General features: G+C 61.2%; 1 protein-coding gene across 3 annotated transcripts in view; it reads left to right on the top strand.

Moving 5' to 3' along the window:
- The window catches only part of RGS12 (regulator of G protein signaling 12), a 109,736-nt gene that overhangs the window by 84,360 nt on the left and 2,146 nt on the right, over positions 1-23,230 (top strand). For 2 of the 3 annotated variants that reach the window (XM_045770855.2, XM_045770854.2), the window contains exons 5-17: positions 2,937-3,106; positions 3,648-3,740; positions 4,491-4,634; positions 4,991-5,170; positions 5,421-5,574; positions 7,262-7,338; positions 9,418-9,612; positions 9,901-9,974; positions 10,455-10,581; positions 12,485-12,581; positions 14,093-14,172; positions 14,559-14,712; positions 16,040-16,537. In XM_045770855.2, the coding sequence (XP_045626811.2) occupies positions 2,937-3,106; positions 3,648-3,740; positions 4,491-4,634; positions 4,991-5,170; positions 5,421-5,574; positions 7,262-7,338; positions 9,418-9,612; positions 9,901-9,974; positions 10,455-10,581; positions 12,485-12,581; positions 14,093-14,172; positions 14,559-14,712; positions 16,040-16,537 (2,043 nt within the window). Of the gene's footprint in view, positions 1-2,936; positions 3,107-3,647; positions 3,741-4,490; positions 4,635-4,990; positions 5,171-5,420; positions 5,575-7,261; positions 7,339-9,417; positions 9,613-9,900; positions 9,975-10,454; positions 10,582-12,484; positions 12,582-14,092; positions 14,173-14,558; positions 14,713-16,039; positions 16,538-23,230 lie in introns of those variants that run through there. The other variant, XM_087864325.1, reaches the window with a different exon arrangement.

The raw sequence follows: 23,230 nt of genomic DNA, 5'->3' as shown, positions 1-23,230 counted from the left end.
TTCAAATTCACCTTGAGCTCACTGTAGGTGGGACTGAACGCAGGGACATGTGGTTGGGGGCCCTCTCAGGCCCCCACTCAGTGACCGGCCGCACTGTTCTTCCAGTTTTCTTTGGTTTCCGTATCTTTTTCATTGTGATGTGCAGGTGCTCTTAAATATAAAGATTAGTTCTTCGTCCGTGTGATGGATTGTGTGTATTTCCCAAACTTCATCTTTTGACCCAGCTTATGGTGTTTTTTAACTTTTATTTCATTTTTATTTTTCATCAAGGTACAGTGGACGGGTAACGTTATGTGGGCTGAAGGTGTACGACACGGTGACTCGGTGTTCGTGTATATGGTGAGACCATCACCACGGCACGTCTGGTTAACATCTGTTGCCACACACAGTTACACGCTTTCTTTCTTAGGATGAGAACGTTTAAGATCTGCTCTCTTCGCCACTGTCGCCTCTGCAGCACCGTGTTGTGAGCTGTGCTCACCGCGTGCCAAGACCTGTTTGTCTTGTAACTGGAAGCCCGTACCTTTGACCCCCCGCACCCCCCCATCTGCGCCGGTGGCACCGCCCACGGAGTTTGGTGTCGTCCGTTTATCCGTCTTGCTGCCCACGGCTCTGGGCTCGTGTCTTCCCTTCCAGAGTTTCTCTAATTTGATTTCTTACGTTGAAACCTTGGGTCCAGGTGAGATTTATTTCAGTGTGCCCAAAGGGATCCCACTTGATCTTATTTCAGGTGCTTTTCCAGTTGCCCCTGTGCCGTGTGGCCTTCTGTCCCAGCCACGTGTCCACACTGCCCCCCCCCCAGTGGTGTGGCGCCAGGTGGGGCTGGCCCCCGCCTCCTGGCTCTGGTTTGGTTTGTTTTCCCAGCATTTCACGTTTAGTTTTCCACGTGAACTTTTACACTCAGCCGTCTGGTTTCAATAAAACATCTATTGGGAAATCTGTTGGGATTCCATGTTCATTTAGGGAGAATTAACATCTGTGGGGCTCTGCCCCTCGTTGCTGCAGTTTCTGGACACACATCAGGGGAGCGGGTTGTGTGTGAGTGTGAAACGGACAGCTGTCGCTCGGGGGGCTCTGCCCGTGGGATGGTGCGGCGCGGTGACTCCAGGTGGTCTGTCCACGTGCGGCGGAGTTGCCGCCTTCTCTGGGGGCCTTGCTCGGACCCCTTGTGGCTGGGCGTGCTGTGCTCGGTGGCTGGCAGGGGTGCGTCGTGCCGTGTGGCGAGCCTGGCATGTTGCCGGCGAGCTCCGGGCCGGGGCCTTCCCTGCGGTCCTCGGTGAGTAGTGCTGGCAGATTCCACCACGACGCTTTCACCTCAAAAGTAACACGTACCGCGTGGGGGATTCCACGGAGCCACAGAGAAAAATGAAAATCGTTCTCTCGTCTTGTTTCATCTTCTGACTCTTACTGTAATTTTTTTCTATAGCAGTATAAGTTACCGTATTACTCTTTGACTTTCTATTTTTCTTTTCTTTTCCAATCTAAATGCTTTTTGAGCTTTGAATGATTCCTGCCCAAGTGGCTTCTAGTTACCACATGGGTCCACTTTGACCAAATTTCGGGCTCTGCTTTCTTGGCCCTCTGTTCTCTGGGCTAGCGTGGCTGTGCCGTGGCCTCCGCAGCCCTCTGGGCTCCTGGGTGTGTGCATGGCAGCCGCAGGCCGGGCTTCTGCCCCCTGCTGTCTCCGCGCAGTCGTGGGTTGGCGTCAGCCTACGGGGTAGCAGGGTCTCTCGCTGCCTTGCTCGTCCTCACTTACCCCCCTGCTGGCCCCTCATCACTAAGGAGATGCAGTTCCAGTGGTTGGTCTAGAGCTAGAGCCAACGAACTGCCCTGGGCTCCTTCCTGCCACCAGCCCAGATGGCTGACTGCGCAGCGGGACAGGAGCACGGGGGGCGGGGGGCGGGTAGCAGATGAGCCCTGTTTCGTTAGTTAGCTTTGCTCCTCCAAGCCTCACACCCACATGGGTTAGGGATTCTCCTGTCCCGTGTCCTCTGTGGTCAGTAGGCCGTGGCTCGGCCTTCAGTCTCCTCGATGTCAGGACCCACGGAGGGAGCAGCCCCGTGTGGGATGGTGGGACATGCTGTTCGTAGGGAAGGGGGATGTGTGTCTGATCCTGCTCCCGGCCGGCCTGGGCCCTTCCCTTGGGTTCACTGACCAGGCCTGCCCATGCGGGGACCTGGAGCCCCAGCACACCACTCACACGAGGTGGGAGACGGTGACATGGGGCTCTCCGAGCACCTCCCGCTTCCCTTTGTGAAGGGAGCGGGTTATTCGGGAATTCTCCTAAAAGACAAAGGCACTCGTGCTCTTTGGGGCTATTTTGTAGAAGCTTGGGGGCCAGTCTCCTGCAGCACGTGGTCTCTAATGCTGTCACAACCTGTGAGGTTAAATAGGACGTTTGGGCGTTACACCACACTTCTACATCGAGACCGAGCCGTGCAGAGCAAGGCACACATGTGAGTGCATCCTTTCACACGGCAGACGTTCCCTCCAGACGCAGGGCGGCGTCCCAGGTCCTGGACGCCCCACCTGTGCCCCTTTCCCTCTGCTCACCCCACAGTGACCTGGCGCCTCCCGAGCCTAACACACGGGGTCACCTGGGAGCCCTCTTGTGTCTGCGGCGTGCGCCCGGCCATGGACTTGTGGTTGTGGTTGCCGCTGTCCCTGTTCCGTGTGTGTGTGTGTGTGTGTGTGTGTGTGTGTGTGTGTGTGGCCGCGTGAGGACTGACGGGTTGGTCTTGTTTCCCGCTCCGTTCCCTGTCCCTAGAACAGCGCTGGGCACATTGGAGGCGCTTGGTGCGTGTTGTTGACTGAGCGCGTGTTTTAGCGAGGTGCGTTGGGGAGAGCCCCCGGCCGCCCCCCTGGAAGGCTGGCCGGGCCCTGCTGGGCAGGCGTGGGGGACACACGTGCAGGTGAGGTGTGTGCTGGTCCCGCAGAGCTGACCGGCGCTGAGCTGAAGGACTGCGTGAGCAACCACAGTCTGAGCAGCAATGCCAGCCTCCCCAGCGTGCAGAGCTGCCGGCGCCTACGTGAGAGGAGGGCCGCCAGCTGGGCCGTGTCGTTCGAGCGCCTTCTGCAGGACCCTCTCGGTGTTCGATACTTCTCTGTGAGTAGGTGGGGCGTGATGGGGCCCATGGGGCCGTCTGCACACTTTGCCGGGGCTCCTCGAGCAGGACCCCAGGCTCAGACCCGGAGGACAGAGGCGGTGCGGTCGCCATGGTGCCCTAGGGGGGGGGGTGTCTCCCCCTGCCCACCTGCTGTGCTCGCTCGAGGCCAAGGAGTGGAAGGGGGCCTCTGCCCAGCCTGGCCTTGGCTCTGCGTCGGGGATCTCCCCGCAGCCAGGGGCACGGGAGCTTCTGGTAAACGCTCGAAGGCCGGCTACATGTGGCGAGGCCAGATAGGGGGAAGGGGCGCTCTGCCCTTGAGGAAACAGCTGGGAGCGCCTCAGCGGCCCTTAAAGGGTGCACGGCTTTTCAGTCTGTCATGCGGGGCGTCGGGTAAGTGAGGGAGGGGTGCTTGTCGGCCCCCGTGTCTGTGAAGGGCGAACCCAAGGAAGAAGTAGGAACGCAGCAACGGCTCGGAGGAGGGCAGACGCCCTGGTAACCACCTGGCCGTGTGTGAGGGTTCATTGATGGTGTTTTTCTTAGGATTTCCTGAGGAAGGAATTCAGTGAAGAAAACATTTTATTCTGGCAGGCCTGTGAATACTTTAACCATGTTCCTGCACACGACAAAAAAGAGGTAAGCGTGTTCCTGCCTGGGGTGCGGGGTGGTCTCGCCGTGGGCTAGCGTCTCGTGCACCTTGAGGTCCATGTAAACATGTCCTCGTATGATTTCTAAATGCTTCTTGTTCAGAGTAAGTTTCTCCATATATGTGATATTTAACCTTGCCCGGACACGATGTGCGTGAACGCCGTTGCCGTGAAACGTTTAGCAGCGCGTGTGCTGCCACTCAACTTATCGAAAGGGGAACTTCAGTCCCCAGCCAGCAGAGCCCACAACAATGTCCATCTGTACGGCCTCACTGCACGCACCGGCCGCTAAGCCCCCGCTGGCGCTGGTCCCGGTCCGCGCTGCTGCCCACTCGAGGCTGCCGTCCATGGTCCTCCACCCGCCACAGACGAGGCCTCCTATCTGCTCGCCACTCTCCGTGCTGCACGGACCGAGCTCCCCCTTTGCTGAGGCCACGCACGTGAGGCACCGCACACGGGACGGCGCACCTGGGGGCCCCCTGGCCGCAGCCCCTGAGTCCCTGGAACAGTTACGTGGCCCACTGAAAAAATTCAGGGAGGAGCCTATTTGGTGAAAAATTTTGTACTGGCTTGGACTTTTATTTATTTATTCAAGCAAGAAATATTTATTGAACCCTAAAGAAAACACATCCAGTGCCTGGACCTGTGTCCGGTGTGTGGACTATGGAGGGACTCCAGCAGCACACGTGCACGTGGGGGGCTGTGTCCCATGCGTCCCACTCACACACGTGTCCTTCAGCTTTCCTACAGGGCCCGCGAGATCTTCAGCAAGTTCCTGTGCAGCAAAGCCACCACCCCCGTCAACATCGACAGCCAGGCCCAGCTGGCGGATGACATTCTCAGTGCTCCTCACCCTGACATGTTCAAGGAGCAGCAGCTCCAGGTGACTGTGCCTCAGTTTCCCACAGGGACTCCCCACCAGGGTTCTCCCCTTGCGGGAGAGCGTGCTCGCGAGCCGGCCACCAGACGGAGAGGAGAGATGCCGACGGGTGTGGTGTGGCTGGAAGGAGCCCCGTCCCACCCCCCGGGGTTCTCGGGGAGCAGGCTGTGGTCGGGCGGGCCTGTCTTCGGCTACCTCTCTGTGGCCTCTCCTGCGGCGTCCTTTGTGTGACATCACAGAGGCGTGGCTGTGACGGGCATCACTCCGGGTCTCGCTCTTACGTAACAAAGTAGAGCTTCTCCGGGACCGCGCGCTAGCCCGCTGCTTCGGAGGCTCACCCGCGCTGCCTGTACCCGCAGATCTTCAACCTGATGAAGTTCGACAGCTACACCCGCTTTCTCAAGTCCCAGCTGTACCAGGAGTGCATCCTGGCCGAGGTGGAAGGCCGCTCGCTCCCCGACGCGCAGCAGGTCCCCAGCAGCCCGGTCTCCAAGCACAGCGTCAGCTCGGAGCACTCCAGCGTATCCACGCCAAAAAAGGTGCCTGCGCTCCGGCCGCGTCCTCTCAGCAAGGGGAGCTGCTCTGTGGGGAGTGAAAGCCGAGGCCTCCGGGACGCAGCCCCCCTGGGACATGCCCTGTGCCCGTGCCTGGGGGTGGGGGCTCTGGCCGTGGCAGAGCTGCCCTGCGGCCGCTGGAGGCAGCAGATGGCTTTATAGCTCTCCTCCACTTCCCTGCTCGGTTCGTGTAACGCTAAAATCATGTCGTGCTAACGTCTCCATTGGATGGCAGCTGAGCGGGAAATCGAAATCAGGAAGATCCCTGAATGAGGAGCTGGGGGACGAGGACAGCGAGAAGAAGCGGAAAGGAGCATTCTTCTCTTGGTCGAGGACCAGGAGCACCGGGCGGTCCCAGAAGAAGAAGGAGCATGGCGACCACGCAAATGGTTCGTGGTGTGCAGATGTGTGGCCGGGAGGCGGCCCGCTCGGGCGCAGGCGGGGTGGCGGGGCCGGGCCGAGAGGGCGCATCTGGGGTGCACAGAGCTCAGCGTGGTGCCCCAGGCGTGGCCCTTTGGGGGCGGGCCAGCCCGCTCCCCCTCAGGCCAGGGTGCCCCACGGGGGTGGGCCTCGCGTCTGGTCCTCTCCTGGCCTCTTGGTAGGAAACTGGGAGGAGAAGAAAACTACAAGTGTCCTGCTCCCTGTGCACCCGGACAGCCTCTCAGTTTCCCAGCTAGGCTTTTTTCTAGGTGTTCGTAGGGCTACGTGAGCCTTTGTCATTTCTTATTATTGTAAATCTGAAAGGTCACCTATTTTAGATATTTTCTCCCTTGGTTTCTTTCTTGGGCGTAGCTCAGAAGATGGTGTGAGAGGGACAGGCTCGTCCTGGGGGGTGGGTCAGAGGGATGAGAGAGCTTTCTGGATAAGGCAGAGAAAGAGCAGTTGACACCAGGCAGGCGTGAGAAAGCATAAGGCAGAAAGGCTTTGGAGGGACTTTCTCCTTGAGAGGTTCTCAAGAAAGGGATTGTTTTCCAGGCCTGTGGTCCCCGAGTTTGAATGGGGCATTTATGGAGAGAGCACAGGCAAGGTGAGAGGCGGGGGCAGCTCCTGGGATGGGGCTGTGCCGTGCCAGGCGGTCTATATAGCATACATTTTATCTCTCCCTCAGAGCCGCCAGTGGACTCAGTCTTCTTGTGCCCATTTTACAGACAGCCATGCTGCTGGGTCATGCTGTAGGTGGTTAATGCAAATGTTCTTTCTACAGGACAGGCAGACAGACTTGCAGAATTCGAGCAGTGAGAGACCGCTGTGGGGGCAGGGGCAGTTGCTAGATGGGGCCATGGACCCCTGAGTCCCTGGGAGACAGGAGCAGTTACCTCGTACTGTCTGTCTACCGGAGCAGGGCCCCAGGAGTCTGGGCTCCCTGTACCGGGCGGATCTTTAGAGAGGCATCCGGTTCCAAGGCACTCCCCAGGGATTCTGACCTGGTTGTCTGAGAATCTGCTGCTTTGGGAGGTGGGCCAGTGGTTCAGAAGGTCAGTGGGACCCAGGGCTGCTGTCTCCTCAGGCATGACTGGTGGCATGACTGGTGGCATGACTGGGGAGCCTCTCCTGTGTTCTCAAAGGGCCTCTCTGTGTCCGTTTTCATCATCTGTAGATTAGCCAAAGATAGCAGTGAGTTCAGGTGGTGGTGGAGAATGGCATGGTTGTCAGCTCATTTGAGGACTTTGTAGGAAGAAGTGAGTTGAGCCGTGGGTAGAGATGCAGTGAGCAGCTAATATTTTCATCTGGGCCCAGAAGACACATGTTGAAATAAAAGTCCCAGATTAACCGAGGGGAGGGGAGGTGCTGCACCAGGAGCGTGGACTTGTGTTTCTGACCTGCTGCTAGCTGCTGGGGGGGCAGGGGCCAGCTGTGGCCAAGGGAGGAGCAGAGCGCGGAGTCTGGCTGTGCCCAGGGCGTGCGCCTGACTGTCCGAGAGGGGAGGCAGTGCCTCGGAAAGACTCCTCTGTGTCCTTTGCTCAGCCTGAAGGGTGGTGTTGGGAGGCGTGACAGCAAGTGGGGCTCTGGTATGAGGTGCAGAAAGGTAGAGCTGGTGCTGTTTGGTTTTCTGAGTCACTGTGTTTCCCCATCAAGAGCCCCTGCACGCCAACGGAGGCCTGGGCCGTCGCGAGTCACAGGGTTCCGTGTCCTCCACGGGGAGCCTGGACCTGGTAAGTCACCGCCTCCCTCGTCCCCAGGGTCACAGCTGATTGACGAACTCCACCTCGGTGTTCAGTCACACAGAGCCCACGCCTGCAGAGCCCCATGAACACGTGCATTGGATATGCGAGCAGGGCCGGCCTAGCGCTCCTGGCCGCGTGACGCGTTTGGCAGATGGGGAGGGCTGCTCCTTGAGTTCCAAAGATACTTCTGGATTTACTGTGGATGTCTCCTTGCCCTCATCCAGTCGCCGTGTTTTGAGCTCCCACTGAGAGCTGACAGGGCCCTGAAGCTAGGTGCCTTGTGTCTGTCTCCGTTCGAATGTCCCACTAAAGCAAGCCTTCCTGTGTTGCGCTTCTGCTAGCGGGGGCCTGGTGGCGGCGGGGGCTCCGCCTCCCCTCGTGCCCTGCCCGCGTGGGCCCGGTCTCCAGTGAGGGGCCTGCTGGCTGTCCGCTGCTGTCTGATACCGGGTTTGGAAACCCTTACTGTTGCCAACAGCCTAGTCACTTGTCGTTGTCAAGCGACAATGTAGCATGTTATTCCTTCTTGGGTTATCCTGTGTCACAGTTAGAGCTGGAGGGGTTTAACCACGTGTCGGTTCGCGGTTCCTGCCCGCCAAACCACCCCAAAACTCTGGTTTAAAACAAAGACCCTTTTATTCTTGCGTCTGCATCCACGGGAAGGGAATAATTGGGCTGTTGTATCATCGGCCTACCACCTACAAACTACGTTTTCCGGAATGCAGTTGGGGTGGCAGAGATTTCCAGACTGTCAGGAGGTAGTGGGGGGGAGCACCCGCCAGGGCAGGTCGTGTGTGAGGAGGACTCTGCGGGGGGCCGGCTGGATGCCGTTGTAACTCACAGTCCACAGAGAGACTGGAGGTCTGCAGCACACACAGGGCCCCGGATGGCCCTTCGGTCCGCGCCCTGCCCACTCAGGAGCCCCCAAATCTGAGTGTGGGTCCTGGTGCTGGGACAAAGCGCTAAATAGCGATTTCCTGTGCCCCTGACTTAGTCGGTGAATAACGCAGATGATCTGATCACAGACACTGCTGTTCCCGAAAGCCTCAGGCCGCAGTGCCCCGGACCCGCTGCCCGCCTCTCCCTGCCCGCCTTTCCCCATCCCGCGGGCGTGTCTCGCTGCTGAGCGCTAAGCAGCCAGGAGGCCTTGGGAGGGGGGCAGGTGAATCTGGGCCACGTCCTCACCCAAGCATTGGGGTCCGAGCATCCTCTGGGCCGAAAGTGCACCCGAGATCTCAGCCTGTCCCTGGCACTGGTGGGGCAGGCTCTCTGCCAGCCGCTGAAGGAGGATTGGGGCCCTGCCCTCCCCACCCTTACCATGCCGAGCATTGAATAATGTACAGAATTGTCAAGAACAAACCACCCCTGCCCCTCACTGGTTTCTCCTGACCTGATGGCAGGTGTCTACATGGGGGATCTTTATCCCTCAGGGGCATGTTCCTGCCTCTGAGCCCTTGTCCGAGCTGCCCCGCTGCCTCTCCCAGCGCCCCCCTCAGGCCGGCTTGCCCCACTGTCCCTGCTATTCTCAGAGAGGCCTCCAGTCCTGGGAGTTCTGGCAGGAGGGGCCAGGAAGGCCAGGAGAAACAGCAGGGGGGCCTCCCGGCCTGGGTTGGGCCCCAGGCCCTCTGCCGGCGATCCAGCCTTCCTGGTGGGTCCCCAGTGCCTTGGACCGAGAGGCAGGAGGAGTGGGTTCCACAGAAGGACTCCATCTGCTTCCAGCTCAGGGAGGCCAAGACGTGAGCCCTGCAAACACCATGGGAGGGCCCATCCTGTTCTGAGCACGAAGGCTCATGAAATGGGGCCTTGGAAATGGTTCCATGAGAGACTGGAAGATGAGTCTGAGATGCAGACTCTGTTCTCTCCTGCGTCGCTGTCGAAGACCCAACACCGTCGTGGGCTCTTCGTGTGCGGCACCCCGCGTAGATTCATCGCGGCGCTCCTGCACTTACAGAGCTGCGTGCGGCCCCGGGGGAGGCCTGTGCTGGCTCCTGAGGCCCATGCAAGCCCCCCAGAGCCCTTCTCCGGGCACCCTGCGCACCTGCCTCTAACACTTGTCTCCCGGCTCCGCAGTCGGAAGCCTGCAGGCCCTCGGTGCCCGAGCGAGACAAGGCCGCCAAGCACTGCTGCGTCCAGCTCCCCGACGGGACGTCCTGCATGGTAGTCGTCAAGGCGGGGCTGTCCATCAAAGAGGTCCTGACCGGGCTCTGCGAGCGACACGGCATCAACGGGGCTGCCGTGGACCTCTTCCTGGTGGGCGGGGACAAGGTATGGGGCTGTGTGGACCCGTGGGGCCCTTCCCCTGCCCGTGGGCGGGGGTGGGGGGAATGGTGGGTCTGTTCGGTCAACTAAACCCGCCCAGTCAGCTGAGGCTGTGGCCTGGGTGAGGCCCTCAGGCTGACGGCTCTGCCGCTGGAGCCCGGCCCCCTGCAGGAGCCCTCGGCCTGCTCAGGTAGCCGCTCCTTGGCTCGCGCAGCCGTGCATCCCGCGGGGTCGGGGGGCGTGAGGGGCGCGCTCAGCCCGCTCTGACGTTGCCCCCGCTCTCTTCCTGCAAAGCCTCTGGTGCTGCATCAAGACAGTAGCATCTTGGAGTCTCGGGACCTGCGGCTAGAAAAGCGAACTTTGTTTCGGTACGAAAAACGCTCCTGATGTTTCCTGACGTCTTCGGGCCACGCGGCTGTCTCTGGGGACGTCCTTGAGAGCCCTGCACGCTGGGCTGGGAAAGGAAGGCTGACGCCCCCTTCATGAGCTGGGGGGGGGGGGTGGGCAGCGGCTGCAGGCAGCCCCCGAGGACCCACGGGGCCAAGGGGACACTCTCTGTCCCGCGTCACGGCCGTTGTAGGGCCGCACCCAGGGGTGTTCAGGTGGGACCGCAGAGTGCGGGCCATCTGCTGGGGGGGCCCGCTCTCTGCCGGGTGTGACAGCCCACTGGAAACCTTCGGGAAACCCCCCCACCCCCTGTGGCTTCCTTCTCATGCTGAAGGTGCTCCACAGCCACAGCCTGGGGCTGACCCGTGACCCCACGGTACTGCCACACTGTTGTGCCCTCACGGAGAGCAGCTGAGGATGTATTTGCAGCAACTGTGTTCCTGTGTCTCCCCTCCAACCAGGCTGGATCTGGTTCCAATTAACCGGTCCGTGGGACTCAAGGCCAAGCCCACCAAGCCCGTCACAGAAGTGCTGCGGCCCGTGGTGGCCAAGTATGGCCTGCACCTGAACGAGCTGGTGGCCAGGCTGGTGAGTGACGTGGGGGACCCGTGAATGTGCTCCCCGCACAGACAGTCTGGCTCAGTGGCTGCTGGGCTCTGGTGCTCCGCGGCCGGGGCCGTGCAGAAGCAGAGGCCACGAGGCCCTGGTGGGAGGATTACACCCAGTCATTCCTAGCGGGCTCTGGGTGATCTTGGAGATGTTGGTTTTGGTCCAGGGAAACCAAAAGGATAAACACAGTAGTAAAAACCCCTGGAACACCCCTGCTCTTTGCAGATGTGCTCGGGAGGCCGAGTGCGGGGGGCACTGGGGCGTCCTGCGTGTGAGCACCTGCCGGACTCCTGCTGGCGGCCTCGGGCGTGCACTCTCCCTGACACCTCCCAAGTCCCGTCTGTCCTGCCAGATTCGAGGCTCCGTCATTTCCAAGCAGGGCCCCTGGGGTAGAAGGTGATGGGTGAGAGCGGGCCGCACTTGGGGACAAAGGCACCAGTGTGAAACAGGGCGGAGTCCCGCGTCCCTGTGCGCAGAGGGGGTTTGTGGGGGACGCCCTTGTTGGCAAGCCCACGTCCCCGAGACCTGGTCTGTGCTGATGGAAGCACACTCCAGTCCTCGGCTGTGAGACGTGGTGATGAACGACACGGCGTTGCCTTGTGTTCTTTCTTCAGAAAATAAACTTTGTCAGAGCTATGATTTCAAGTACCTTTAGGATTTTTTTTTTGAGAGAGAGAGTACGTTTGAGTGGGGAGGGAGGGGTGAGGGAGAGGGAGAATCTCCAGCAGACTCTCAGCTGAGCAGGGAGCCCCACGCGGGGCCCGATCCCTCGACCTGGGATCACGACCTGAGCGGAATTGAAGAGTTAGATGCTTAACCAACTGAGCCCTGCAGGCGCCCCACAAGTATTTTTAGGTTCCCAGATATCCTGAGGGTAGCCTGAAGCCCCTTCCCCAGCTCAGCAGGGAGGGCAACTGGCCGAGGCCAGAACGGCTGGTTGGAGAGGGACGTGGCTTGCGAGCCCTGCTCTTACTCTATTGGGATTCTGAGCTAGCGCTTCACCCCTCTGTGCCTCAGTCTCCCTATCTGTAAACTGGGTGAGTCTTGGGAGCATGCCCTGGGCTTGTTCCGGGTGAGCTGCGTTCTGGCTGCCGAGACCCTCACTGGGAAGAGTGTGTCTGCTGCCTTGGGGCTCCGGCCACGGAGAATTCTTGTGGAGTGGGTCGTGACACATGTGGCTTCTTCGATGAATGGCGCCCACCTGGGCCAGGAGAGTGGAGAGCAGGGCAGCCCCATGAGCTGGTGCTCCATTTCCTCGTGGCTGGCGCTGGGAACTGGCGGTCACTCTCTGATGTGACGTCTGATCACTTTTATTGTTCTCCCGACTGACGGAACCGAGGGAGCTGAACTGCAAGTTCAGGGTTCTTTGTCTAAGCAGTCGGCAGGGGAGGCGTTCTGCTTTCATCCCTCACCGTCCAGCTGCATCGGGGTTAGGGGGGGTTCACGTGCACCTCATCCAGGATGTGAGCTGTGTGCACACTCATGCCAACTTGACGTGATATTTGAAACATCGGATCTGTGGACTGAGAGGTCTGCAGTGTTCACAAGCGTTCCTTCCCCCCGGGTCTCGGATTCCACGAAGTGTAGACCAGCAGCTGTCACATGAGTGACAGCAGCCCTGTCCCGTAGGCCAGCCAGTGCTCGGAAGCCGTGTTCTCCGTGGCAGGAGCGTGTGGCCAGCCTCAGGTCGGTCCCCTGCGTGTTGGCTGGGCACGTGTGGAGTGCCCTCTGAGGCAGCCCTGCCGAGGTGATAGGACCTGGGGTCACCTGGCGTGTGACCCCATCATACCTGGGGTGGTCTTCCTATCAGCAGCGGGGCCGCACACAGCTGCCCCAGGCACCCATCTGGGTGAGTGACTCAGTGCACCGTCTCTGCCTCTAGAGTGGAGAGAAGGAGCCCCTGGACCTGGGGGCCCCCATATCGAGTCTGGACGGGCAGCGGGTCATCTTGGAGGAGAAGGAACCCTCCAGAGGAAAAGGTAAGCGGGGCCCTGAGGCTTCCCCTGGTCCCCCTGGCCTGCTGGGGTCCCCTTTGCTCTGCCTTCTGAAAGCCCCCAGCCCCGCTACCCCAGTGGTCTCGTTTAGGGTCTTACAGGGACTGGCGACCCCCTGCCATGGCAGAACTCAACCCCACCTGGGCGTCGGAGGGGCCCAGCCTGGTCCAGTCCTGACCGGACCGGAGGCAGTGGGGCCAGGAGCATAAGGGCCTCGCTCGGGGATCTGCCAGCCTGCTCACAAGCAGGGTGTGTCCTCTTGGCTGTCAGAAGAGGTGACAGACGTGCTCGACCTCCATAGGACTGCCGAATTCCAGCGCTCCCTGCGTCCAGGGCTTTGGCCAGAGAGGGCTGCCTCCGGGGAGGCCTCACGGTGCCGTGCACGAGGGACACAGGCCCCACAGGAGATGGGGCGGTGGCCTGGGCCATCTGCGGCCCCACTGTTGCTTGTGTGCGGTGGGATCGGGAGGTTTTCAGAGCCCTTTCCCTCTAATGCCTCTGCCATGGCAGGCCTGCCCTGGGGATGCGGGGGTGCCCGTGGCCGGTGCCCGACCTCGGGGCCAGCAGTCAGTCCCCACTCTCACCCTCGTTTTCCTCCTCAGAGCACACAGCCCCCTCCCAGGCGGAGGGCACCCCCGTGTCTCTGGGGAGGGCTTTCTGGAACCGCCTGCTGAGTACTGGAGCGAGGACATACTCTGCAAGGGGCCGCTGGGTGTAGCTTCAGCGGCTGCTTCCCTTTCCTGGGCTTCCACCCAGCGAGGGCTCCGCAGTGTAGCTGGGCTCACTTGCCTCTGTCCCCCCGGAAGCCCTCCGTGCTCCAGTTTCTGCCCCTCTCCCCCTTCTTGCAGAGGAGACATCTCCCTGGGCCGGGTGGGGTGAGTGGCGCGAGCAGGGCGTGGGCCTCCCACAGGGTCTGGCAAGGTCAGACCTTCCGGCCTGTCTGTGCGTGCACAGGGGAGTGTGATGGGGGCGCTGCAGGCAGAAGTCACCGCGGGGCTGTAAAGCTGGGGACAGGCAGGAACGCGGTTAGTCCTCTAGTGGATTCCGGGCCAGAGGAGTGGCCTTTGTCCCTCTGGTGCCGGCAGAGGCCAGCCTGCCGTCCTGATGTGGGGTGACGGCCAGATTTGAAAACATGTCGTAAGTGTGAGACTCTGTGCTGTCTAAAGACTAGTCACACCAAACAGGACCTGAAACGAGCTTTCCTTTTGCCACGCACGAGTCCCAGTGACTGCGGGGGGACCCGCTTGCCTCCCGCGCCCGTCTTCACACGACGAGCGTCTCCTGCCCCAGATGCGGCGGGTGGGAGAGGGTGGTCTTTATCCCTTTGTCCTGCACCAGGGGTTTGGCCTCCATGTGCGCATTTAACATAGGATGTCTCCTACCTTCTCTGTAACTTTCTCTAGAACTTTCTCAAATGGTGAAAGGGTGGTTGTGTTTGAACGTTCGGGTGGACTTGCAGTTGGCTGTGGTTATAAAGCGTGTTTCATTGTGTTTAGTATCCACAGAGAAACAGAAGAGTGCACCTGCCAAACAGAATATAGCTGTGAATTCCAGCTCCAGAAATCACTCGGCTACGGTAATTCCCCTGCCCTTGTCCGCATGGTTCCCTCGCTGCTGGCACTGCTCTGCGGCGGGCCGGGCCCTCACACTCCTCCGTGTGACTCCCACTGTGCCCAGCGGCTGTGTGCTCGGGGCGGCCGGCCCCGCACCCCTGTTCCCCGCCTGGTGCCTGGCTCCCCCTAACCGTGGGCTGGCTGTTCCCCTGCATCGGGGGGGTGGCGCCTCATGCTCGTGCTCTTTCCTTGTGACCTTTATCACTGTGATTGGTTTTTCCGCAAGGCGCGTAAAGTCTGTGTCCATGCGGTCTGTATTTCGGGGGGTGCTTTTTGTTTCTAACTGATGGATTGTGTGTTGTCATGTGTCTGACGTGTAAGCAGAACTTTGACTTTCCTTCTAATGCAGGGAGAGGAGAGAACACTAGGCAAGTCTAATTCTATTAAAATAAAAGGAGAAAATGGAAAAAATGCTAGGGATCCCCGGCTTTCAAAGAGAGAAGAATCTATTGCAAAGATTGGGAAAAAAAAAAATCAGAAAATTAATTTGGACGAAGCAGAGGGTATGTGTACTTTTTACAACTTCCGCGTTTTCTAGTGAATGCGATGTCAGTTTTCCAGGGCCATCCTTAGGACTTCCTCTGAGCCACCGACATCAGAAGAGCGCGATCTCTGTCACACTGAGCATGCGCCTCGCCCCGGGTCAGTCTGTGGCCGCCGTGACTCTTCCCAGTTGTCAGACTGAGCTTCGGGCCCCTTAGGGGCCAGGGAGTGCCCTCAAGGGGGCCAGCAAGGGGTCCCCAAGGGTCTGCCTGTGCCCTCCTCTTCCCAGCTCGTACGAAGGCTCAGTGTCAGGGGGCCCATGTCAGGGTCACTAGCAGGGGGGCCAGGCGAGGAGGCAACGGCCAGGAGAGCCCTGGACTTGCTGACCTTGCCGGCCAGAGGCCCCGAGAAAGATCTGTGCCTTAGCCCGCTGGCCGGACGCCCTGCACTCCCTGGGCCTGCAGGGGAGAGGGAGGGTGGTCTCAGAGACCCAGGAGAGGTGATCTCTTACGGAAACTTCTTTTTCTTCTGAAAGCTTCTAATGGCAGAATCAAAACTAACAGCTATTACTGGGACCTGAACTGTGATCCAGGGAGTGCTTCCTAGGTCGCGGGGCCCACAACTAGCTCCCCGTGAAGGCCAACCCGAGCCCATTCACCCCCTCCTTTGGCAGAAGTAAGACACAAGCCTGCTCCCGGCCGAGAGCCACTAAGATTTGAGATTTTAAAGTCCTTGTCATTTTTCAAAAACTAAGAGTTTTATTTAAATGCTAGAGAAAGCTCAGCTTAGACTCCTACTTTGAACAGTGAAGTCCAGTTACAGCTGGCGGTCAGCCCAGGTAAGGAACAGGAGCTCTGGGGGAGCGAGCAAGGAGGCTGGAGGCAGAGGTGGGAGAGAGAGTGGGGGCCCCTGCCAGGACCACGCTCTGCCAGGAGGCAGTGACCCCTCTTGGGGGACTGTGGGCTTGCTTATGCCTCAGGTGGCCTCCCCTCAGCATCAGAAGGGAGCCAGGATGTGGGCGAAGGGTTTCTGAGTGTGCTCAGAAACCCCGGGCCGGAGTGTGGACGACGGACATGCCTCTCGAACTGTCCTCACACAGCTGTGTCCAGTCAGGGGTTTTGGTCTATTCGAGTCTGGACTTGACACAACTGAATTCTCAGGGTGGAGCCTTCCTGCAGCTCTGGGGGCAGAGAGGGTGCTGGATGGAGGCGCCTGGGGGGCCGGAGCCTGTAGGTCCCGGGCAGTGGGACAGCCCCCAATCGGGCTTCTAGACGGTGAACTTGTTGGGGTGCAGGCCTGGGAGTGAAGCTCTCTAAAGCTTGGTTCCTGTGGGGTTTTTTCCACTAGAGTTTTTTGAGCTCATTTCCAAAGCTCAGAGCAACAGAGCAGATGACCAGCGCGGGTTGCTGAGGAAGGAGGACCTGGTGCTGCCCGAGTTCCTGCGCTTACCGCCCGGCCCCGTGGAGCTCGCCCTGCCCTCGCCCACCGCCACCAAGAGCTTCGGCAAGAGAAGCTTGACCAGCAATGGCAAGGAGAAGGCTCCCCGGCCCCCAGAGTCCTGGGGGCCCTCCCGAGACTGCCGTGAGAACCCCACGACAAGCCCCGTGACGAGCCCCGCGACGAGCCCCGCGACGAGCCCCAGCTCAGCCGACAGCCCGCCGTTCAGTGCCCCTCAGACCCCCTCGCCCCACGCCCAGGAAGCCGAGACCGGGGGCGTCCAGACCATGGAGGGCGAGCACGTGGCCGACCTGACGCTCATGGGGGAGGGGGACATCAGCAGCCCCAACAGCACTTTACTGCCACCCACCCCCACCCCGCAGGATGCGGCTGGACCTCCAAGACCAGGTACCTCCAGGTTTGAGCCCCCTGCACACCTTTGACCCTCTGCTCCTCCACTGTCCACCTGGCGTTATCCACTCCGTTTCCAATAAAAATAGAAACAGCTATGGTAAGTCCCCTCTACCTAGAATCCTCGCTCTAACGAGGTTCCAGTGTGACCTTTGCTGTCCTACTTCCTGTGGGCCGCCTCTGCCTTTTCTAAAACGAGCGCCTCTCGGGGCGCCAGCACGGGTCACAGGCCACAGAGGGGCTCGGGGTGAGTGTGCCGGGCCCGGGCGGTGCTCTGGGCGGGGTGCTGTGTGGGAGCGGTGTCTGCACCTGCACGGACAGCCGCACTCCTCTGCCATTCTCTTCCTCGCCCCCGTGTCCCGCCTCCCAGCAAGACCCGGGGAGTTTCGAAAATGGATGTGCTATTCTTAAAATTTGGATAGCTAGCATTTTTTGTGTTGTAGTCTCAAGACTGAAAAAACCCAGCATTTGTCTTGAGCAACTGGGAAAGCCCCACGTGATGTGGGACAGGGAGCGTGCTCTTTGACCCTGGGTCCTCCGCAGGGAGGGCTGCACACGCCTGCCTGGCCACGGCAGACCACAGGGGGGTCTGGCCCCATGTGGGCCGGGCCGTGGCTCAGTTCCCACGCCAGAGGAAGTCCTTGGGGCTCCCTGGCCTGAAATAGGCTGAGGCGTTCCTGCAGACGGATGCTCGGGTTAGTGGGTGTGGAGCTGAACAGTCCTGCCGTCCCAGAGCCTCAGACGCCCGGGCCTGAGGCGGGGCTCCCAGCTTTCCAGGAGCAGTTCTGTCCTGCTCCGAACCATGACGTGTGTGCCTGCATCCCCACCCCCGCCCCCCACCCCCCGTCCCTGGGCTGTAGACAAGGAGCCTTTTCAGTGGACACTTTGACGGAGCTGCTGGTGGCTGTCCTTTTTCTGTGTGTGCTCGGGGATGCGCGGACCCTGACGCCACACGTGTGGTCGGCCGTTGGGGTGACACCAGTGCCTCCCTTGGCTCGGGCTGGCCCAGGATGCTGATAGCAGTCCAAGTGTGCCCCAGGACCGGGGGCCGGGGAAGCATTTGTTGCGGTGTGTTCTGTACATATGTCCACATCTGGGCACTCTGGGGACATGTGCCACGTGGGCAGGCTCCCCCGGTGCCTTTCCGCTGAGACCGCACACGGACGCCAAGCCGGGAGGAGCCGTGGTCTCTACGCGTCGCGCGCTCGCGCACTGCACGGCGTCTGACTTTCTTTTCTGCTCTCGTTTGTAGACACCTGTGTGCAGGATCCCCTGTGTTCCGAGTCTGTGTTCTTCCAAGAGTAATAAACTCTGGATCTTGCCATCGGACTGGTTTAAAGCTCTCTTCTTTTTCTTTTGAAAGTTTCTTTCCACTTTCACTGGGTTTGTCTTAGTGTAGCGACTTGTGGAGATCTGCCATTCACTCGAGAGGTGTCCCTGAGCACCTCACGCGTACCCACAGACACAGCCGTGTAACGGTGAGCAGTGCGAGGGGGGCTGTTTGTAGACCACAGGCGGCCCCTCGGGGCAGCAACGGGAAGGTGCGGCACACGCTCGGGCCACACACAGGCCCTCTTCTCCTGAGAGCGCTGATGGCCTTCATGGTCAGACCTCCCCTGTCTGCCGTCCCCTCCAGGGGAGAAAAGTCTGGGCGTCGGGTGGTGCTCAGGGAGGCTGCACGGCTGAGATCCGCGGTCCATTCCTCCGAACCTGGAGCCCGCAGGGCTGGCTAGCCCTGGGTGGGGCTGTGCGCTCCAAGGTTGGCCTGGCTGTCTGGCCTGCGCGGGTCCCCCACTGTGGGCTGCTTTCCCACCGAGCGACCACCAGAAAGTGCAGCCACACTGGGCTTGTCCCCCGGGGACTATCACAGCAGCTGTGCACTGCTGTCTCTGACCTGTTGGGCCGGAGGGCGGTTGGCGCCAGACGTGCAGGAACGCGGCTCCTGCCCGCACCCTGGCCGGCTCCTCCTGGCTGACCGGTCCCACGGCCAGCACGCGTGCCCCCGCCCCTGGCTCTGTCTGGGCCGAGACGGAGGGGCTCTGGCCACAGGCCGGGGGAGCGGGCGGGCCCTGAGGAGCCGTGAAGGTCTGTGACCCACGTGTGTCTTCTTGGAGCTGACAAGCCCATCTGCTGGGAAGGGCCTGGGCTTGAGCTTCCTTTTGGGCAATGCACTCGGGCCCCTCTTGGCGAGGACCGGCAGCCTGGGGCCTCTGAGTTAGGCTCTTCGTGGGCTCTCCGTGTGGGAGGACCCCTGGCCCCATAAGCCTTGTGTCAGGCACCCCCACGTCGCAACGAAAGGGGAGCTGCCTCTGAGACTCGTCCGTCGAGTGGGGGAAGAGCAGCCCTCACACCCCTGGGCCTCCGAAGGGCACCAAGCACTGCATTTTATTTCTCAGGGTTTAGAAGGCAGGTCTCACCCACAGTTACTCTCACCCATTCTAGGCAATTGCTGTGACGTGTTTCTTAGCAACGCGGTGGTCACTGTGGATCGGTTCAGGGTGAAGACGCAGGGCGCTGAGGCCCCTGGGCCCTCGGGCTCCGCAGCTTGTAGCCACGTCCAGGCTGTGAAGCCAGTCGGGCAGGTGCCCGCAGCGGGCCCCCAGGTGACCGGGGTGGGGGGTGTCCTCCTGAGGATCACGCCGCCCGCCCGCCCTGGCCCGCAATCCCCAGCGCCCACATACCAGGAGGCGCGTTGGCACCTTGCATGGCCAGAGCACAGAGGTATTGGGAAGGACGTGGGACCGAGAAGTGAGTCCAGTGCAGAGGGCCCGGTCCATAGATAGTTACCCTGAAAATGAATCTTGTGTTTGCTGTGACCCTAATTCCTGGCTATTTCCTTCATTGTCATCTGTTTGGCTTCCAAAGACACCCCTGAGTTCGTGGGCACTCTCTGGCCCTGGGAAGGACCAGCTGGGAAGGTGTGTGTCCCCGGGTCCCTGCAGAGCCAGAGACCAATTCCGAGTGGGGGTCCTACACAGCCCAAGCCCAGGGTGGTGCTGGCCTCTGCACGGCGTGAGAAGATGCCTGTGTGCACGTACTCAGGGTGTAGGAGTTACGTCCCACAGGGCACCTGCTTCCTAGGGAGCAGAGCATATCTGTTGAGCTGGGTGTTTGGTGAGGGTGTCTGGAGCGGCCAGGGAGCCTGCAGTGCAGACCGGTGGCCCCTGGAGCCCCTGCCTCAGCCTGACCCAATACTTGTGTGGTGTTGGACCCAAGGCTGGGCTTCATGCGTGAGTAGAGGGTCAGTGGCCAGGAACCCCAGGGTGTAGGGCTTGACCGTGTGGGATTCGGGAGAGCTCTTTGCAAGGGGACATCTGGAGCCCTTTCCCAAAGGTCTGGGTTTAGAGAACTCTCTCCTCGACTGCCCCTCTGTCTGAGCAATGGATGGGCCAGAGAGGGCCCCGCCCCCCATCCCCCTACCCCCGCCCTCACCCCCACCCCTCAGCAGGCGCAAGCAGCTTGGGAAGAGCCCAGCTTTCCTCACTGCTGTGTGGCTATACTGGCGTTAGGGCAGTGGGTCAGGGGCTTGGCTAAACCCCCTTCCAGCCCTTTCAGGAGGCAAGGCCCCTGGGGACCCCACTAGCCAGCTGCCTTAACAGCTGTGGGGTCCCTCAGTGACTACACGGGCACAGCTGCACCCCTCCCGGGAAGGGGTCCCCGCACAGCCATTCCAGCCCAGGGTCTGAGGGGGGGGCTCGGGTGCGAAGGATGCTGCTCCCTGGCTGGGGCAGAAGTTGTCTCCACTTGGAAACCCCGTCCAGCTGTCAGTGTCCAGGGTGCCCAAAGGCACACCCAGTTCCCAGAGTGGCAGCTCTTGGGAACCCACCGCTCACTTCCTAGCAGACACCTTTAACTCTTGGTCTCCTCACACAGCCCACCCAGTGGGGGTCACGGAGGCCTAGTAATGTGGTTTCCATGGGAATGCAACTGGAGAGTTAACCAGAGGCCACGGCCTTGACCTTGGCAGTGAAGGCAGCCAGACCCCGTGCCTTTGGTGTGGCTGCAAATCCCAGGAGCCCGTCTGCACCTGGCTGCTCAGTGGTCAGCCCCCCTCCTCCCTCCCCTTCCCCCAGCCACAGCCCTGGTGTGTCACCCCTGCTCAGCCCCAGATGACGTGGACACCCTTCCTTACTGCAGCTATGTCCACGACAGTAGCCATAGGGAGGCCTCCGGGGACAGCCGTGCAGGTGTCCCCAGCCCCGGGCCCCACCTCCTATTCCCATGTCCCTCCCCACATCTGCACGCATCCCTTCGGATGTCTGTATCTGCAGCAGAGGTCCAGCCCCTCCATCTGGGTGGCCGAGGGATTCCCACGCTGAGCACCCCTGCCTTCCGGAGGCAGATGGCCCAGTCCTCCCCAGTACAAACCACGGCGGGCCCAGGAGTGGCCAGCTTTCTCAGGGACACGTCGGCACTAGAGGCCTGCCACCGGTTTCAGGACTGAAAGTTGTTGGCAGCCAGCCCTCGGCCTGGGGCCTCGCCAGAACCCCTCCTTTCCAGCAGGGCACGTCTGGTGCTCTGGCCCTGCTCTGGCTGAATGGACCTGAGCAGACCTTCTCCAGCTAGATACCTGGCCGGAAGCCTCCACAGGCTTCCCGGGGCTGACAGCACTGGCCCGGCCCCCTCCCCAGACCCCCAGCACTGGCCATGACAACTCCATCCTCCCAGCGGCCAGGGTCACCGGCCCTGTGTCTCCTGCTGCGCGGCCGTGCTCCGGGCCCCGCTGTCCCTGCATTGGTCTGCTCTCCCTGACTCCTGGGTCTGAGTGGAACCCACAGGCTCCCATGGTCCACAGCGTGACCTACCCCCACCTCTGCTATCCCCTGCTGTCCTGGACCCCAGCTACCAGTGCCCACTCGGGGCCAGCACTGCTAGGGATCCTGCCTGCAGCCCCTCCCCAGGGCCACCCTCTCCATGCCTGCACCCGGTGTGGCCCTGGGACTGCCCAGTCCCCATTCTCCCTGAAGATGTCCCCTCCCCTCATTGCGTGCTGCCATTTGCTGTGGTCCAGGCACCCAATAGGTGCTCAGTACAGATGTGCTGAGTGAAGAGCTTTAATTGGGTAACACCCCCCCCCATGTCCAGACATAGTCCAGTGGGCCTGGGGATCCACGTGGAGGGGTCCCTTGTGCATTTCATGGGCTGGAACCAGGGCATTGGTTGGGGCTGTCCCTGCTCTTTCCCATGGGGACCAAGTCAGCCTCTGTGAAAGCGGGTGGAATGGGGTACCCGGGGCCAGCAGAGGTCTTGGGAGGGCCTGGAAGGACCAGGGGCCAAGGGCAGACCCTGGGGTCTCTTCCCTGGTCCCTGCTCCTCCCCCCAAATTTTCGAATTCAGCGGTGCCTACCTCTGCTTGTGCTGTGGGAGCTTCTAAGGGGCAGCTGGGAGGCTTCACAGAGATGTCAGGACAGCTGGGGGGCACCCTGGATCCAGCCCCCAGATGATGCATGGGGGCCGACATCACAGCAAAGCAGCTGGAGGCCAGGGAGGGTTCCTCTGGGTCGGGAAGGGCCGTGGGCAGCTGGAGTTGGATCCTGAAGGAGAGCTTGGAGGTGGCCAAGGGGTCAGGCCATGCCCCTGGCCCTGACCCTGCCAGTGTAGCCCTGTCCCACCCTGTCCCTGAGAGGAGGGTCCTGGCTCTGTTGTCACATTCTCCCGATGTGGATCCTTGGCGGCCAAAGCAGAGCCGGCCCTTAGCACAGAGAATGCTAGTGGACAAAGGAAGGGGTGGCCCAGGGAGGAATGGACCAGAACAGCTGGCGAGGGGCAGCAGGGGCTCCCAGGGCTCCAGACTGCAGTCATGCTCTGGGATGGTCTGGGCGCAGGGTCCGCGGTGCCCCAGGAAAAGGAAGGGTCAGCAGAGCCGCCCAAGTGGGCAGGAGACAAAGGTTCTGGCTCCAGCATCATGTCTGTGTGGGTGAGGGACCCGGGACAGAGGATGGCCACCCCCGGAGCCTGGCTGGCCGGGGAACGCTGGTGAGAGCTCTGGGAGGCTAGGCGGGAGCTGCTCTGGGGCAGGCCCTGGCCCAGGGGCTGTGACACACGCCTGTTGCACAGGGCTGGGTCCTGCCACTGAGTCACAGGCCTGGGCTGCCACTTACTCAGGAGAGCAAGTCTGAGCAGGGCAGGCAGGAAGGGCCCAGGCTGCGGCCAGCCCTCTGTGACGCTCACGTCCTTGGCCCATGGACCCACCCGCTGCCCCGTCTCCAGAAGGCATCGTTCCTCCCCACCCTGAGCCCAGAGCTGCTTGGGCGGGGGCGGGAGGGGGCTGCCGTGGCCCAGGCCTGTCCACTCCCTACAGCTCTCTGTCTTCCCCGGGGCCCGTCTGCGGCTGGACGGGAGAAGGCTGGGCTCCTGAACCTGGGTGGGGTCACAGGTCCTTTAACGCTCCAGACACATGCTGGTTAAGGGGGCCAATCCCTGCCTTTCTGCACGCCTCAAGTCTCAGGCGGAGGCCAGTCCCCCCCATCATGTCTGGGCCCTGCAGCCTGGCACTGGGGCCATGGGGACCCAGTGACAAGCAGGGGATGGAGTGGAGCCCCGCCAGCCCTAGCAGAGCAGCTGCTAAAACGCCTGAAGGGCTGTGCTGTGTGGACCCTCGGACCTCCAGAGGGCAGCCTCTTCGGGACCTCCGCCGCGTGGCTCCGCCCCCGCTGGACCTGCCTGAATGGGACAGGCCCCGAGCAGCCC

The sequence above is a fragment of the Ursus americanus genome, chromosome 8, assembly GCF_024610735.1.
Source record: "Ursus americanus isolate L20-20 chromosome 8, mUrsAme1.1.p, whole genome shotgun sequence".
In the NCBI taxonomy this organism is placed as follows: domain Eukaryota; kingdom Metazoa; phylum Chordata; class Mammalia; order Carnivora; family Ursidae; genus Ursus; species Ursus americanus.
This window is presented reverse-complemented; position numbering and strand designations above follow the sequence as displayed.